This window comes from Salvia splendens, chromosome 4 (assembly GCF_004379255.2).
Source record: "Salvia splendens isolate huo1 chromosome 4, SspV2, whole genome shotgun sequence".
In the NCBI taxonomy this organism is placed as follows: domain Eukaryota; kingdom Viridiplantae; phylum Streptophyta; class Magnoliopsida; order Lamiales; family Lamiaceae; genus Salvia; species Salvia splendens.
The window spans coordinates 5,786,028-5,803,423 of record NC_056035.1 but is presented as its reverse complement, the minus strand read 5'-3'; the positions used below and the strand labels follow the sequence as shown (position 1 = coordinate 5,803,423).

The 17,396-nt window shown below is 35.1% G+C and overlaps 2 protein-coding genes across 3 annotated transcripts; both read right to left on the bottom strand.

Annotated features, from left to right (window-relative positions):
• Positions 1-485: 485 nt before the first annotated feature.
• On the bottom strand, positions 486-3,434 carry LOC121797788 (protein NRT1/ PTR FAMILY 2.13-like). 2 transcript variants are annotated; one of them, XM_042196507.1, is made up of 4 exons: positions 3,158-3,434; positions 2,834-3,051; positions 1,625-2,184; positions 486-1,489 (listed from the first exon to the last, which is right to left on the bottom strand). In XM_042196507.1, the coding sequence occupies exons 1-4, from the start codon at positions 3,333-3,335 to the stop codon at positions 577-579; spliced, it is 1,869 nt and encodes a 622-aa protein (XP_042052441.1). In that variant the 5' UTR covers positions 3,336-3,434; the 3' UTR covers positions 486-576. The 2 variants fall into 2 exon arrangements, with proteins under 2 accessions (XP_042052441.1, XP_042052442.1); XM_042196508.1 differs by having other exon boundaries at positions 486-1,471.
• A 10,620-nt stretch (positions 3,435-14,054) lies between these two features.
• LOC121800552 (probable E3 ubiquitin-protein ligase HERC3) lies at positions 14,055-16,550 on the bottom strand. Its single transcript, XM_042200104.1, has 8 exons — positions 16,535-16,550; positions 16,230-16,382; positions 15,765-15,923; positions 15,046-15,213; positions 14,787-14,918; positions 14,627-14,713; positions 14,362-14,464; positions 14,055-14,275 (listed from the first exon to the last, which is right to left on the bottom strand). Exons 1-8 carry the CDS (start codon positions 16,548-16,550, stop codon positions 14,272-14,274), a joined length of 822 nt encoding a protein of 273 aa, XP_042056038.1. The 3' UTR covers positions 14,055-14,271.
• Between the last annotated feature and the right edge of the window lie 846 nt (positions 16,551-17,396).

Sequence of the window (17,396 nt, the reverse complement as noted above, 5' to 3'; positions counted from 1 at the left end):
TGTATGGTTTTTCATTCATTTACTATACATGATTAATAAACCGACTTATGTTCGAACTATCATATAGAACTATAGAAGTAAGATCTATCCATGACTTTTTTTTTCTCAATATTCGAGAAAAGTGAAATGGACATATCATAAAAAGAGTCAACTCAACTTCTTTTGAAACTCCTTTCTTTAGCATATATTATCCCAAGCATAAAATGCCAAAACTAATGCAATATCATATTGCAACAACTTGTACTAATACTACTGCTAGTATTACTAGTATGATTAGGGAAAGACCCTTATCAAGTGAAAAAGATAAAGAAAGTCGCAAAGAAATCGTGCTCTGTCGATAATTAGAAATTATAAACTAAAAAACTAAATAAAGATAAAAGACAATAATTATAATTTCATTGATTGAATGACATATTTATAATACTCCTACGAATAACCTAACTTGGTGAATAAGATAACAAATATATGGAAAAGATATGATAATATAATAAAGATATGGGAGATATTTACGAAGATATACTCGTATCATAGTATAGTATGTTACATAATTGATAATACTAAAATATTGAAAACATATCATACTATTGATTGTTGAGTTTCTTTCTTAACAAGCTGAACATCATATTCACGATCTTCATCGTCATCAATTCTGATCTTGCTTTTGTACTGATACCCACGCGCCACCCAAACAAAGTATCCCAAATTCATCACACCCAATCCGGCTATCAAAAAGTACAAATTTTCGACTCTTCCCTTGTTAATATCTTTAGTCAACCAATCGGGATGGCCGTGACCGCCCGTTGTATTGTGCAAGATGTTAACCAACGCTGCGCTAATATAGCTAGCCCCAGCCATCGTGCACGAGAACAACGAGTTAGCTAGACTGCTCATGTTTTCCGGAAACTCCTTATTGTAAAACTCAATTTGACCAATAATATTAAATGCCTCGGCGAACCCCATCAGCACTAGCTGTGGGGCTAGCCACAAGACTGTCATGGGAGTGGACCCGTCTGGTTGACCATGAGCTAGGGCCGAGGCCCTTCTCATTCGCTCGACCAGGCCAGCCACTACCATTGACAAAATGGAGAATACCATCCCGATCCCCATCCTATGGAGCAAACTCATGCCACCTTCAACCCTAGTCACCTTCCTAAGGGATGGAACCATGATTCGGTCGTACACAGGGAGCCATAAGGCCACTGTGACCATCGAGATAACTGCAAGCGACCCGGCTGGGATCTCAAACTTTGGACCGAGGCGACGGTTCATTGTTAAGGCTTGAGACAATGTGAATGTCCCCTGTTGCACAATAGCGGTAAAGCAGACAATGCCCGAAGCCCAAATTGGGATAATTTTGATTAGGCATTTGGTTTCTTCCACTTTTTGGACACTACATAGCCTCCATGGTTTGCAATTTGACCCATCTACCCCTACTTCGCCTTCGGTGATCAAGGCCGCTTTATTAAAGCACCTAGCCAAAAAAAAAAATCTAATATCATTAAAAGTTGTGTCTGTCCACTGCTAATTATACCATAATCACTTTTTTTTCTCATTTTTCTCTTTTATTAATCAATTTTAAATTAAAACAGTATCGTCCGTTGTTAAAACTATTGACGGTAAATACCTTAATTTATTGGTCAAAGCGAGCTTAGTAACCACCGACCCCTTCAGCGGCGGGGGGTCAAAATAGACGCCGGTGTCCGGGTCGGGGATGCGCATTTTGCGCTTTTTGTAGGCGGCGGCGATGACCTGAAAAATGCTAGTGAAGACGCTTCCCTCGGGCAACACGTAGACGTAGAAGTTGGTGCCAACGAAGAAGAGGACAATGGCGAGGAGCATGAGCGCGGTGGGGAGGCCGAAACCCAAGACCCAGCTAACGGAGTCTTGAATGTAGACGACCAAGGTGAAGACGATGATCATGACGACGGTGAAGGACATGTAGTACCAGTTTAAGAAGCTGTTGATCCCTCTCCGCCCCTCCTCCGTCAAGGCATCGAACTGGTCGACGCCGAAGGGGACACTGCACGGCCTGATCCCGCCGGAGCCGATGGCGAGGAAGCCGAGGGCCACCGCCAGAACGCTGAGCTGGGGTTTGGTCGGACCTGTGCATTGGTGGGGTTGTACCTTGCATGGGGGAGGGCGCAGCTGGGGCAGCCATGCTATTATGGTCATCATCATCATGCCCTGTTAACTTGTACATCCACGTCAGCATCGTGAAAATCAATAATTACTATGTACTACTATATCAGTTTTGAATATGATAATTTGATGATAATTGGACTTGTCTCCTAAAATTGGTGAACAAAGACAGGTATGATTAATTAATTAATTATTGGACTGTGCCGTTCACGATTCTGCTCTAATAATAGTCGGCTAAAGTTTCAATATTGTTTCCCAATATGGTGGTGTGTCATCATATCCAAATTAACTAAATGTTCGCCCTCATTTTTTGAATAAAAAATTAAATTACAATTTCTTATGCGGAGATCATTTTGGATCTATTTAGGTGGTGAAAAAGTGAAATCTTCTATCATATGAAAGATATACTCATCACAAAAATAATACTAGGACCCACGCACGTAGATTTTAATGCAGTTGCAGGAATGAAATATCCCAATTCCGATTCGTATATAATTACAAAACATATGTAAGGAAGAAGAGAGATGGACCACACAATCACATGATGCAATGGATACTAAGCAAGTGTGATTTTGTTACGTACAATGATTTTTTAATTTCTGATTTTAAAGTAGTAGTAGTAGTAGTAGTAGTAGTATTTTGGTTGAGCATACAATTAAGTAGTGTGTAAAATAGATTTAGGTAGGTAAATTACCATGAGAGCAGAAAAGGTAGCATAAGCAATAGTTGTGAATCTGCCTAAGTGGGCATCTGAGATGTATGCACCAACCAAGGGAGCAAAATTTGTGACTCCCATCCATATGTTTATCACATTCGTAGCCATCACTTGATCCATATGAAACTCTTTTAGCAGAAATACCATGAAATTTGCCACCATTCCCATCGCTGCCAACCTTTCACAAGTTTCATTTCCTACACACACACACACACGAATTATAGTTCATTTCTAATTAAAAATTAAAAAAAAATTAAAGGAATGTGTGTGTATATACTTCATATGAGAGAGAGAGAGAGAGACCTAGAATAAAAGGCATGGCTTTCCAGCCACCGGGCGTTCTCTTCTTTTGAGTTGCCTTAGCTTCGTCGCCTCCATTTTCCGGGGGCGGAGATGGAGGCGACTTGGAAGAGAAAAATCTCCGCACAAGCCAAGAACATGAAGAGGGCTTCATTTCTTTCTCCTCTTGTGATGCATGCATATTCTATCTCTCTCTCTCTCACTCTATTTTTATGAATTTGCTTCTCTCTCTTTTGTGTGTTTTGTATAGATGGCGATATATATGCTACAATCCAGACATGGTCGGTACTGGTTAGCTGTAAATAAGAAGTAGCAACGTATGTGTATATATAGATACAAAATTGGAGTGTTAGCATGGGGCTGAGATGGTTCCACGGATTGCGTAAGAAAATCAAAATCGCTGTCACTAAATAAAAAATCGACCATCACTTGCAACTTTTTGTTAATACTTATAAAAGAAAAAACAATAGTAACCGTATTATTTCTCTCATATTGTTATTACATGATGCAATTTGCGTGTCCAATTAAACCAGTGTAAATACTTGGAATATAAAATTTGATTTATGTTAACTAGGATGGATATGTTTCTTGTTGTGTCAATGCCTAATCTATATATAGCTTATAGTAGTATACTTTTTTTAATTGTACATTGCGGTAAAAGAATTATAGCGAAATTCATGGTTGTCACCAAACATATACGAGTATACATATAATGCTTATCAAATTGGAGGGTAAACAAGTAATATACTTATCTCTAATTTATAATTATCCTGTTACTTATTGCCTAACAAATACATCTATTAATTACATGTGTAATAAAGAATTTTTGTAATGTATGTAATTATATTACCTTATAATTAATTTTGTAATGGAGCAATGAGTTTTTGTAGTATGTGTAACTATATTTGTGAACAAATACTACCTTTCAACTATATGTGTAATGATGAGTTTTTGTTGTCAAAATTTGAATTGAGTTGACTAGTACTATCGTTGTCTCCATTCAAAATACCAATATAGATTTGTTCAATATGGGGCTTTTAGTGTGAGAGGTGGTTGATCAAAGATGAAACATGCCTATGAGGACTGTATTTTCTCGTTTAAGACTAAAAATAAATTATTTTTGTTCTAAAAAAATATGCTAGTATTTTTGTCCCACTCACTTTGCCAACCATAGTTTTGGATCTCTCTGAAAATTTGGCGGCTGATTACGTTGAAGTTTCGACGGTTTAATTTTCGTCACAATTTTAGTAATTTTACTACTCCCCGTCTCAATCTAGCGCGGTGTTTCATTTTCGCACCGTTTTACAAAAATGATACTTCCTTCGTCTCAAGATAAGCGACTCGCTTATTTTTCGCACTCATTTTGGAAAAATAATACTCCGTATAAAATAGTTGAAGTTGAGAAAAAGTAAAGTATGAGTAAGAATTATGTAAAGAAGACTCTTCTCTACATAATTCTCTCTCTTACTTTACTCTCTCTACTCTAACTATTTTATACTATCATTTTTCTAAAACGAGGGAAAAAAAGAAGCAAGTCGCTTATCTTGGGACGGAAGGAGTAATAAATAGTACTTAAAGTGAAGAGAAAGTAAAGTAAGAAGTGAATAATGTAGATGAGATACTCCCTTCTAGATTATTCACTCTCTTATTTTACTTTCTCTCCATTTTAATGTAGAGTGAAAATGAAACGCCTCGCTTAAGTGGGGATGGAAGGAGTACTATTCTCTTGATGTGTCAATCGTACTATTTGTAACGTAGAGTAGTTCCAACATGTTAAGTGATTAAGAAAATTGAGAGAAAAATAAACATCTACTGTTGATTTACAAGCTGTGGCGTGAGACTGTGACCAAACAAAAATTACTTGTTAGCCTGATTATAGATCAAATTGTTATGTTATGATTATAAAATGGTAGACTAATTAAGATTATGAGTATAAGATAGTAAAAGACAATAAATTTAGTAGAAGATCTAGCTTGTTAATGTTTATATATGTTCTCTTTATTAATTCCTCAGAAATTTAAATAGATTGTTCAGTATAAAAAAAATTAATAGCTGATCAATATATCCAAACTCATGCAATGAATAAATACGAAAAATAAATACTTATATTGTGATGCAACCAACCCTATAAATATAGTCGACATCCTCTCAACGCCAACTATCTAAAGTCTAGCTAAACCCATGTGTTGTGATCACCTTAATTCAAAAGGGCAACAAATTTGAAACTCTTAGCTAACACGAAAGAAACTATTCAAATAAAGAAGTACTCGTTTTGTCCACTATCAATAGATTTAAACAGCGGCGGATCCAGGTGTGGTCGAGGGGACCACCACCCTACCCCGGAGTGCCGCCGGAAAGCTCCTTTCTTCGACCTCCGATCATACGGCGTTCGCGTCTCCGCCCCCACCTCACGCAGTGTGAGATGAGACCGAGCAGAGAGAAATAAAGGAAGTGAGGCGGGACAGAGTCCGGAATCTGGCTGCGGCATCATGGCGGAGGCAGCAGATGTCAAGAATAAAGAAATGTCGAGAGGCTTTCAGTATTTTTCGCCGAGAGAGAGAAAAGAAAATGGGTTTGGCAAGGTGGGTGAGGAGAGAGAAGGAAGTTGTCATTATTGTTTTTTCTTCCCAATGTTTACCTAGGGACCTAGAATTAAATGACATCATTTGCTAAATTTAAAAGATTAGAGATCTTTTATGGAGTGTCTAAGAGCCTCCACAATTGCGGTGAGCCCATCGGCTAGCCGATCCCTGGCGCTCGTCGAACCATTGCAGCCGGCGAGCGCCAAATCGGCGAGAAAAACGTCGAGCGCACGCCGATCCCCAAGCGCTGGCCGATGCGTTCGCTGATCGGCTGGCCGCCATTGCAGGCTTCCGAACGGCGAGCGATCGGCCAGCCGATTTTTTATTTTTTTTAATTTAATTTTCGAAACACTATATATACGCTATTTGCACATCATTTTCATTCGCACCACTTGTTTTAACGAGTTTTCTCTCTATCTTAATTTCTGTACAAGATCAACAACGTGAAATGAGTAGTGCGGGTGGTAGTAGTGGTGGGGATGTTGAGGAGTACGAACGGCGAATGAACGAAGCGTTGGAGGCCTATACGGACCGTGAGATAAACCGGCTGTTACAGACGGCCTTGCAGCCGACGGTACCTCGACCTCGACCCATTGTCCACCGCCGAGCAGTGATTGAGCGGGATCACGTAGCTGCACATCATCGGCTATATGAAGACTACTTCGCACCAGAGCCGCGATTTAACGCCAACCTTTTCAGGCGGCATTTTAGGATGAGCAAGGCCTTGTTTATGCGTATTGTTGACGCTTTGGAGCGTCGATATATGTGTTTCCGCTTCAGGCACGATGCGGCTGGCAGACCCGGCCACACACCTATTCAAAAGTGCACTGCGGTAATCAGGAAGTTGGCCTACGGAGGCGCGACAGACATGTGGGACGAGTACCTCCACATCGGTGAGACGACTGCCCTTGAATGTATGAAGTATTTCTGTCAGGGCGTGGTTGAAATATTCCGTGATCAGTACCTTCGAAGCCCTATCCCCAAAGACTGTCAGGAGCTGATGCAGATGCACAGGGAGAAGCATGGGTTCCCGGGTATGTTAGGCAGCATAGATTGTATGCATTGGGAGTGGAAGAAATGTACCGCTGCCTGGAAAGGGTTCTACACGACCAGCTACAAGGGAAAGAATCTCACGATGATCCTCCAGGCCGTAGCTGATTACCGGCTGTGGATTTGGCATGCATATTTTGGGGTAGCCGGGTCGAACAACGACCTCAACGTCCTCAACTCGTCGCCCATTTTCAACGAGCAGTGCCAAGGCGTCTGTCCGGCCATCAGTTTTATCGCCAACGGGAACCAGCATGATATGGGCTACTACTTGACGGATGGGATATACCCAAGGTGGCCCATCTTTGTGAAGACGATCAGGTGCGCATCAGATGAGAGGAAGGTCTACTTTGCGGAACTGCAGGAGTCGGCACGCAAGGACGTGGAGCGCGCATTTGGTGTGCTCCAGTCTCGATGAGCGGTAATTAGGGGTCCAACGCGTTTGTGGCACATCGACTGCACTGCTGATATAATGTACGTCTGTATTATCATGCACAACATGATTGTCGAAGATGAAGGTGTACAACTGACTAGTTGGGCCAACGACGATAATGAAGCCGGTTCAAGCCACGACGTGGCCGCCCCCAACGTACGAAGTGGGGTACCTCACGATGAAGCCGACCGCCTCCAAGCACATGCCGACATGCGCCAAGTGGAAGCTCTTATTCGACTCCAAAAGGATTTAATTGAATAGTTGTGGGCGTGGAGGACTACACGGCGTTAGTTTTTTTAAAATTATGTAATTTTTTTAATGTACTTTTTTTAATTTAAATAAAATGATTGCATTTTCCTGTATCTGTGTCGTAAGCTGAATTCTGTATTTTGTGTGATTGTTATTTTTATAATTTTGTTTATTGTGGCTAGGCTATGGATGACCTATTGCTTGTCCAGTTGTTTGTCCTGATGATGTGGTAGGGGGAGTTTTTAGTGCTGATGGTGTGGCAGGAGGAGTTTGTGGCTAGGCTATGGCTGTGCTATTCTTATTGGAGATGCTCTAATTGTAAAATTGCCTTTGAATATTTCTTCTTTATTTGTACTAGTATTAACACCCGTGCTATGCATGAGACATAAAAGTTTCAAATTATAAATACAAAACAAATGAATATATAAAACCATAAACCATGTATAACTATATCTTTCACCCAACTATTACATTAGTACGCACAAAAATATGGTCATTTTCATTTATGGAAAGTTATCCCAATTTATTACCCATATACACCAAGTTATTTATAACTTATACCACCATTAAAACATTACTTCAACTACTCTTCCCCCTCCCCCTCTCATACTTTACAAATTTTATCTTAATTTCCATAGCATATTATATGCATATATTTTTATTGAACGAAGAGAGTAATGTACATAAATATAATAATTTAAGAAGCATAAAAGAGAAATAGGAATCAAAGTTATAAAGAACAAAATCTTATAAAATCAAAATCAAATAAATTGTACTTTTTCATACTACCTTTAGTGTCTAAAATCTTATCTCATGACACAAATTATTTTGTCACAATCTCATCCTATGAATATCATCACCCAAACACTATCATTTTACTTAATTAATATTTTAACATTTCTTGAATATATGTACTATGCAAGTTTAGAGAATTTATTTTTCTTTCATCCAAAATAAAATTATAATAAAATTTTATATAGTTATACTATCTTAATAATAACTTATAAAAAAACTAAATGTCTCAATAAAAAAATACTTAAATCGCAACAAATATTATAATAGTAAGTACCAAATGGATCTTTAACACTATGGACATGTTTGGTTGGCGGGGAAGTAAAGTTGGCAAGGAAAATGATTCCTGGGAAAATGAATCCCGGGAATATGATTTCTAATAACTTTACTTTCCCGTGTTTGGAAAATATCAAGATTTCAAAGTATATATTTGATTTAAACACTAAACTAAAAATATACTTATCATTTTTTATTTATAAAAAATAATGATACATATTATTTAATAAATTATTAATTACAAATGATAATAATTATATTATTTTATTTATTATTAAGATGGATAGTTTAAATATGGATTATACATCATAATATATAATAATATAATAATAATAAATAAGATTATTATTATTATTATCATTATATTTACTTAATTTTTAATTGAATAAATTTATAATTTAAAATTTCACTACAATTTTATTGTTAATTACTAATTTATAAATTTATAAATTAATAATTATTACATTATTATATAATTATAATTATATTTAATTATTTAATATATTATTATTATTATGATAATAAAAATAAAAATAAATATTATTAATATAGTTATAATTATGATAATTTGAATTATAGTTATTTATTATCCTGAAATTAAGTATGGTTTATACTTTTAAATTATTTTTAAAACATTGTAATAAATAATAACAATAATGACGACGATGATGATGATGATGATGATGATGATGATGATGATGATGATGATGATGATGATGATGATGATGATGATGATGATGATGATGATGATGATGATGATGATGATGGTGATGGTGATGATGATGATGATGATAATAATAATAATAATAATAATAATAATAATAATAATAATAATAATAATAATAATAATAATATAATAATAATAATAATAATAATAATAATAATAATAATAATAATAATAATAATAATAATAACAATAATAATAACAATAATAATAAACTGTATTATATTGCATTAAATATGTAAGAATCTTCAAACTAGGAAAAAGAATACCTAAGAAAAGTTAGGATTCAGAATCCTGGAAAGTTGTACTAACTTTCCTTGTTTCAGGATTTTGATTACTTTCCCAGTTTGATTAAAAATGGAAACAAACACAGGAATTTAAAATTTAAGGAACCAGATTACTTTCCCAGACAGAATCCTGGCAACCAAACATGGCATATAGGTTTTAATGACTTAGCATAACTTATGATGTATGGCCAAAGACTAAATACATAATAATTATTTATAATAGATAAAATAAAATCAACTCAATTAGAATTATGTATACTAAATTTACCTGTAGAATTAACTATAGAATTATGTATACTAAATTTTGTATTATCCGATAATCACATTTTAGTTGACTATTTATTTCTTCCGTTTAATTTTAAACCGTAGCATAACTTGATATATATGGCCAAAGACTAAATGAGTTGTTAATATTGGAAAGAATAAATTTCGTACTTTCCACCACATACACGTATAAAAAGTAAATTGCCACTTAAAATAGATCTAATTATTTTATGCATCTTATTTGTTTTGAATAATATGAAATTTACACTACTCTTATATTTAGAAGTTATACAAACTTTATAAGTTAGATTTAATTTTACATATATATATAATTTATTCTTATTCCGTAATTTATACAACTCTTTAGTAGTATTGTTTAATTAATTAGAGACTAATTAAAATATATGAACTGAAAACTTTAATTGATTAATTATAGGATTGAAAATTGTAAACATTACATATTTGTGTTGTCGTTTAGCTTGTGAATTAATTCAGAAAAAAAATATTACAATAAAGAATTAAATTGCAATTTTAACCTAAATAAATGGAAGGCAAACTAAACTCTATAGCACAATTCCAATTTTAATCCAAATATAAGGCTAATTAACATATACTACTACTTTTATAACTAAATTGTAAAAAAAATGAAATATATATATGAAGTATATACTAAATCCAATTAATTAATAGTCCAAATTAAATCTAACTTTTAAGACACAATAATACCTAATTTAGGACTATATTCAATTAAAAAGAAAATAACCAATGGAGTATAAAATTTTCCAAAAATCCAACTCAATAAAAACCTAAATAAACCCTACCAACCCTACGATAAAAGTTGCACCTCCCTATTCTCCATCTCTCTCCCAATCACGCATCTCTCTTCCTCTCCTGCGCTTCCACACTCTCTCTTAATCGGCCTCACCACCTTCCTCTCGTTGCCTTGCCTCGCCACCTCCCTATCTCTGCCAATCGACGCTGTCACGCCCACCGTCGTGCTCGCCGGATTTCCTTCCATTCTGCTTAACTGTCTGTTTGGTCGGCCATGGTGTCGCCAGATGGCTCTTGCAGAGTTGCAGTGCCTGCACCGCCTCTGCTACCTACGTCCCTTCTGCCGCCGCTGCCTTTACTTTCCAGCCATGCATCTCCGGCGCTGGCCTCATCCCCGATGAAGTATCTATTTCATGTTTCAGAATATAGAATTTAAAATCAATATTAAGTTATTCAAAGTTTCAGAAATGCATAAATTGAAAGATTCTACATAGATTTTTGCTAGTTTGATATGTTTGTTCCTTTGCCAAAGCCATTGCCGGAGTTCTCGCAGGAGCCATCACCGAATTCCAAGCAGAACAACCCCTATTTTGCAATCAGAAAATTAGAAAATTAGTCCATGATACATAAATGTAGATTCAACTAATGGTAGGCTTTATTTAAAAGTGTTTCAAAACTTTCTTAAGAAGTTAGAATTTTATTGAATATACTCAAAATAAAATAAAGAAATAAAAGCCACTTCATCTCTCCATTTTCCCTCCAAAAATGGTATCATTATCTTCTCACCAAACTGGCACTTTAGATTATGATAGATTAGTTCTCAAAATCCCATTAAACGTGTATTCTCATCTTTGATTTTAATTATTGTTACATATATTTTTTTATATATCACTAAATAAACTTATCTAAATAAACACATACTTATATGAAGTAAATATTTCTTAGTTTCTTCTAATTTCAGTTTTATAATTTAAAATTTCAACTTTATTATTCATATTCAAATTATTTTTAATTTTTAAAAATTTGGAATATTACAGAAAAAGTATACTCTTTTCACCCCGCCATAAGCGACTCTTATTTTTTATGTATGTCCCAAATAATATAAGTCTTTTTTTTTGCAAAATATAACATAATTATTTGTTTACTTTATCTTTTTGCTTTATCTTATCTTCTATTTTATTTTTTCTTTGCTTAATTCTTTAAGCGTCATTTTCTTAAATCCGTACTCAAAGGGTGCGACGAAGGGAGTATGTTGTTTTAAGAATATCCATACTCGCATAAATTATTGATATTAAAATATATTTTTATAAAAATAATTAATATAAATATTATTTAAATATTTATAACGTTGTTCGACCCACGATATTTAATTTTTGGATTTGCCATTGGATTTAAATAGATTATGTGAATTTAAATGTAAAATTGCTAAATTATGGAAATAATAGAGAAAAAATTAACTATAATATTGCTAAAAGAGAATAAAACTCGCGCTAATAGTGAAAGAAATTTATAAAAAATAGAAGGTAATTAATTTTTGTAGACGATAAAAAAAATATAAAAACAGGACTATTGATTAGACAAGCATAATAAAATATAATAATTTGGCCAGATCAAAAAACAAGCATAATAAAATATAATAATTTGGGCAGATAAAAAAAAGCGACAAGAACAATTAATTTCCAAACAATCTATCAATCTCACCACAAAATTATATACGGTGGAAAACTATGCATATCCAATTATTGCCTTGAGAGCACAAATAGCTAGGCCACTTTGTTTATCTTTTCTCTTTTATGCATAGCAACTTTATTTTTTTTTAGTATCGACTAAAAAAGTGATTCAATGAAATTAGCATTAAATTGTGAATTTCTCGGGCATTATATTAAAGCGTAAACATGAGGTGCTTAAGTGTTTGTTTAGGTGTTAATCCAAGATTAGTGGAGTACCAGTCCTATGTCACGCACCCGCAATGGGGCGGACGATGGGGGGCGCGGACGATGCGCGCCATCGGGCGTGCCATCGTCCGCCCCATTGCGGATGGCCTTAAGGGCATTGTAAATGACAAAATTTTATGAAACAAATAATACTTCTTCCATAAATATATATTTTTTGAAAAATTTGTGGTTGTGTGTCATTGGTCAATCTGGTGACACTGTAGTAATTTTTTTAGGAAGGGAAGACTAGTTTTCTAACACCCACCCAAAAAATATGTGGATTTTGGTGATCACATAAATTTTAATATGAAATTGGTAAAATATAAGAGATATAAAAAAAGTGATTAAAATGTTATTAGTCGAAAATTGGGCCCATCATCTAAAAGAGAAAAAGTTATCAAAAATAAAAGTTGATTAATTTTGTAGGACAAAATAATATAGAAAAAAATTTGGAAAATGGAGTACTATATGTTTTTACTGAAAGGCCTAATCAAAACTTACTTATTCAAGAGGCTTCTTCTTCAAAGCGGGCTCATATTTATATTTATGTAAGCTTACGCCTAGTGGGCTCAAACAAGGCCCATTTGGAGAATATGATAAACTGTGGATCGCAAATTAATACTCCTACTAGTATTTCAATTAATACTCTTACTAGTATTTCAATTTACCTGAAGTCGTGACATTTCCAAGTATTTATACTAAATTCAAACCCGTTTTAGTTTAAGTGTCGCATCAAATATGATTTTATTCCAATCATTTATACTAAATCCAAACTTAAAAGAATATTTTCTATGTTATGCTCTTTTTACACACAAATTTGAAAATCTTTTGGGATTGGGTTTAGTGTAATCCTAAATATAGGTATTTTTTTTCTAAAACCAAAAATGAAATTGGTGTTAGAGTACTATTGGAGCTAATTACCTATCTCATTTTAGATTTTAATATATCCTTGGAGATGGTTAAATCACTTTTTTGGTCACATTTGGGAGCATCTACTTTTTTTTATCATTCATTAATTTCGATAATTTCAATCTTTTGAGTTTGAAATTCTGATTTTTTAAATTTCTTTTTATATTGCCCAAGAAGGGTAAGAATATGAGTATGGTACTAGAGGCTTATGGACAAGAGAAATATATGACTCGACATGGACAAAATTAAATTGTATTCATTTAAGTACTACTAGTATTTTCTCTATCTCATAAAATAGTTCATATTAATCCATCTCTTATAATTACTTCACTTCATTTTTTTAAAAAAGAGGGAACGTCCTTTTTGGTCCACGAACTTTATAAAACTCTCATCTTAGGTCCGTGAACTTTAAAAATATCATTTGACGTCCGTCAACTATGAATTAATATCAATCGAAGTACTTTTTAACAATTTCAAAATTCTTTTGGAGGAAAATACCCTCGATACCTTGAAGGGTATATATTTTTAATAAACTTATCAGATATTCATTTTTTTTATAAATATCTTTATTATATTTTTTGAATATAATTTGACATTGAATATTATCACATAATTTTGTGAGATGCAAGAAATGGTAGTAAAGAATGGTGTTGGAATTTTCCATTAAAATCATATCAGATCCTTGTAATCAAAACGAAGGAGAAGCCACTTACGCAGTAGAGTCTTGGAGTAGCATTGGCACAAGCAGAATTCGGGTGTAAGCCCACCACCTGTGGGGCAGTTTGGTCGATTGTATTGCCTAAACCAAGTTGTCCGTGTTCTCCCCAACCCCATGTCATTATCGATCCACTATCTACAGGGTTGCATATGAAATAGTATAAGCTAAACTAGACAAAGAGTTCATAAATTCCAAATCAAAAAATTTAAGCATTTCCTTGCCTGTTATGAAGGCCGAGTGTTCTGCTCCTGCAGCAATCTGGACGACTTTCACATTTGTAGGACCAGCAATTATTCGCGTGATGATATCCTTGGATTTTCCTGACTATTATAGATTATCGAGGTTTATTCCATCAGTGACAGCAGACAATTTTCAAGGTGTTCCGGTAACACAACCACATCTTGCAGTATCACAGTTAAACTGAACATAATATTGATAAATAACATTTGCAGACGAGCATGAAGTGTATATTATTTTTGGCATTACCACGTATATCAGCTGTTGAGGGAGTCTGCTGGGGATCACTAAGCACTCCATGGCAATCACCACCAAGCATAAACAAATAGCCTTGTCCTGTACAAATATATCGGATTTACAATTGAAAGTTTCTTGTATATGCTTTAAAAGAGAGTTGAAGTTTTCATACTTGACAATAGTAGGGCATGATTCCATCCAAGAGCGACCTTGCTGATAGGAAAATCAACATCAGAGAGGCATGGAATGTACGTGTCCAAAGCACCACAGAACCCTCTTCCCCATGTATATAGGCTTCCATCAGCTTATTTACAAGTGCAAGATAATCAAATCACTCAAGTGGATAATGGCATTACTCTTAGGACAAGGTACTTGGTGCATTAGATTGATGGCTATCTAAATCTATAATGTGAAGTCGAACAAGTACCTTCCGGATAATGCTGAACTATGATCTCCCTTTGCATGAATACTGCTGATTTTAATCTTTTCCAACCCCAAGGTAATCTGAGGAAGACTAGTCAACTTGACTTTGTCTGTAGAAATACCCCGCTGGCCACGCTTTCCGGACCCAAATCCATAAGCCGGCTTCTCCACATTACCTGCACCAAACAAAATCTACAAATAGTTACACCACTCTAGTAATGAGGGATGCATGTAGGAAATATGATCGTCCCCATTTCTACTACTGATAACACCCCTAAGATCTCGATAGTCATAACTCCTCTTCAAAACGAATTTTGAGCAAAGGGAAACTTACGAATTCTATTTTCACAATTTAAAAAAAAAAACATTAGAAGCCCTCTTATACTAACTCAAAGTTACGCCAGCTTTTGGCAGCTAGTGATGAATTTAAGTCACTGCATTACCTGTAACTGCTGCATTATCCTACCACAAGCCTTGTAGCTTAGTGGTTTCCCCACCTTTATAAAAATGAATGCCCATATTTTTTCTATCCTTATTCCTCCCTACCCTCCACAGCTAAAACAAGTTTGCTGTGTCACCCTTAACTGCTTTAAACCAACAACGTAAGAATCGGAAAATTAATTATCGAATAATCAGTATATAACTAAAAAGACATCTTGTTTCCTCAATTCTGATCATGAATGAAATGGAGAAGCTTAGAGAGACATCGAAAGGTCCAGTTAATCACCTGCGAGCAACAACAATGTGTGGCGCATTCCACAAGCAACTTGCTGGACCGGCTTGGAAGCAAAATAGGAAACTTGTCTAGGATAAAGTTGTGAACTTGAATCATCATGACCAAGCTGGCCAAATGAACCATCTCCACAGGTGAAAATGGCACCAGTCTCTGAAGAGAAGCAATCAGTTTGATTAGCTGAGTTACAAGAGACCAATTAGCCATACAAGATTGTGTACACAATCAGATGAGATGAAAACCAATTCACAAAAAAGAAGTTAAACCCTCATCTTCATCTTGCCCATAAACCAATTGCAAGCACATGACTTTTGTAAATCAGTTGCCTAATCCTAGATTTAAAATATTTCAGAATCAAGATGATAACTTTTACACAGAATCCCAATTAGTGAAAACAATAAACCACTGAAACTCAACGAATGCGAGCTTGTAATCGATGTCGAAAGTAGAAAATGGAACCTGATACAAATCCAGAGTGATTCCAGCCAGCAGAAACATGAGTGATAACGAAACCTTCCAATTCTTTCACTATGTGTGCTTGCGAAGTGCTAACACTCTCCCCATGGCCCAATTGACCAGAAGTTCCCCTTCCCCATGTCAGCACTCTTCCACCTGCGGCCCCAATCAAACATCACCAATACACGCACTACACACACACAAGAGAGAGATAACTGATAAGATTACCAGGAGTGAGGGCGATTACATGAGCGCCTCCGCAAGAGAGGGAAACAATGGGGCCATAGGCGGAGAGGGAGCGAATGAACCGTGGGCTGAGCTCATCCTGAAGGCTGCCCGTTGTTAGCTGCCCGTCGGTGCCCGCCCCCAACCCCATATCTCTTGCCGCTCCTCCGCTTCTTCGACCGTTGTCTCTTCTTCTTCCATTACTCCACTCTAATTACTCAATTACTACCTCCATATCTCTTTGACTCATTAACATACAGGAAAGATGGGTGATGTGGTGGGATGAACGACGCTACAAATGGAATGGAAGAATCATCTAATAAGTCATGGATGGAATGACTGTGGGCACAAACAAATCAGTGTGAAAGTTCGTTTGATAAAAGCTTCAATTGAAAATTCAAAAGATAACTCATTAAACATGAAATTCAAAATAAGTCCCACAAAAACCTCAATGATTAACTTGTGTTGTTTCAATAAGAATGAATGGATGCATTAATCATCATCACCCTCAGTTTTTGTTATTTATGAAACCTTAGCTTACATGATCTTATCTATAATGATTACATGTCATGCTTAAATACTTTAATTATATTATATTGTGGGATAAATATATGAATCACTATTTCAAAAATCTAGTACAAGATTCAAATCATTCAATAGTTGTAGAGCATTATGTGCACAAGACGAGATGACATTTTACATGATCCATTTTTATTTTATCTCATTCAAAGTGATATTATTATATTTTTTTTAAATTATCTCCTATACGGAGGAAATTACAAATAAACTTCTATAGAAAGTAGGAAATTACAACTGATGTCAAGAGGGCCCGAACTCGGCACCTCATTCAAAGTGATATTATATACTACCTTTGTCCCATAAAAATATAAGCAATAAGAATGACATAGAAATTAAAATAAAATTGATAAAGTAAGAGAGACGGAT

Coding starts and splice junctions, on each gene's coding strand:
- LOC121797788 (XM_042196507.1), bottom strand. CDS start 3,335: ATGCATGCATCACAAGAGGAGAAAGAAATGAAGCCCTCTTCATGTTCT. Junction 2,185..2,833: donor CTACCTTTTCTGCTCTCATG/GTAATTTACCTA, acceptor ACAAGTTAACAG/GGCATGATGATGATGACCAT. Junction 1,490..1,624: donor GCTTTGACCAATAAATTAAG/GTATTTACCGTC, acceptor TAATGATATTAG/ATTTTTTTTTTTGGCTAGGT.
- LOC121800552 (XM_042200104.1), bottom strand. Junction 15,924..16,229: donor TCACTCTGGATTTGTATCAG/GTTCCATTTTCT, acceptor GCTTCTCTTCAG/AGACTGGTGCCATTTTCACC. Junction 15,214..15,764: donor CACATTGTTGTTGCTCGCAG/GTGATTAACTGG, acceptor TGTTTGGTGCAG/GTAATGTGGAGAAGCCGGCT.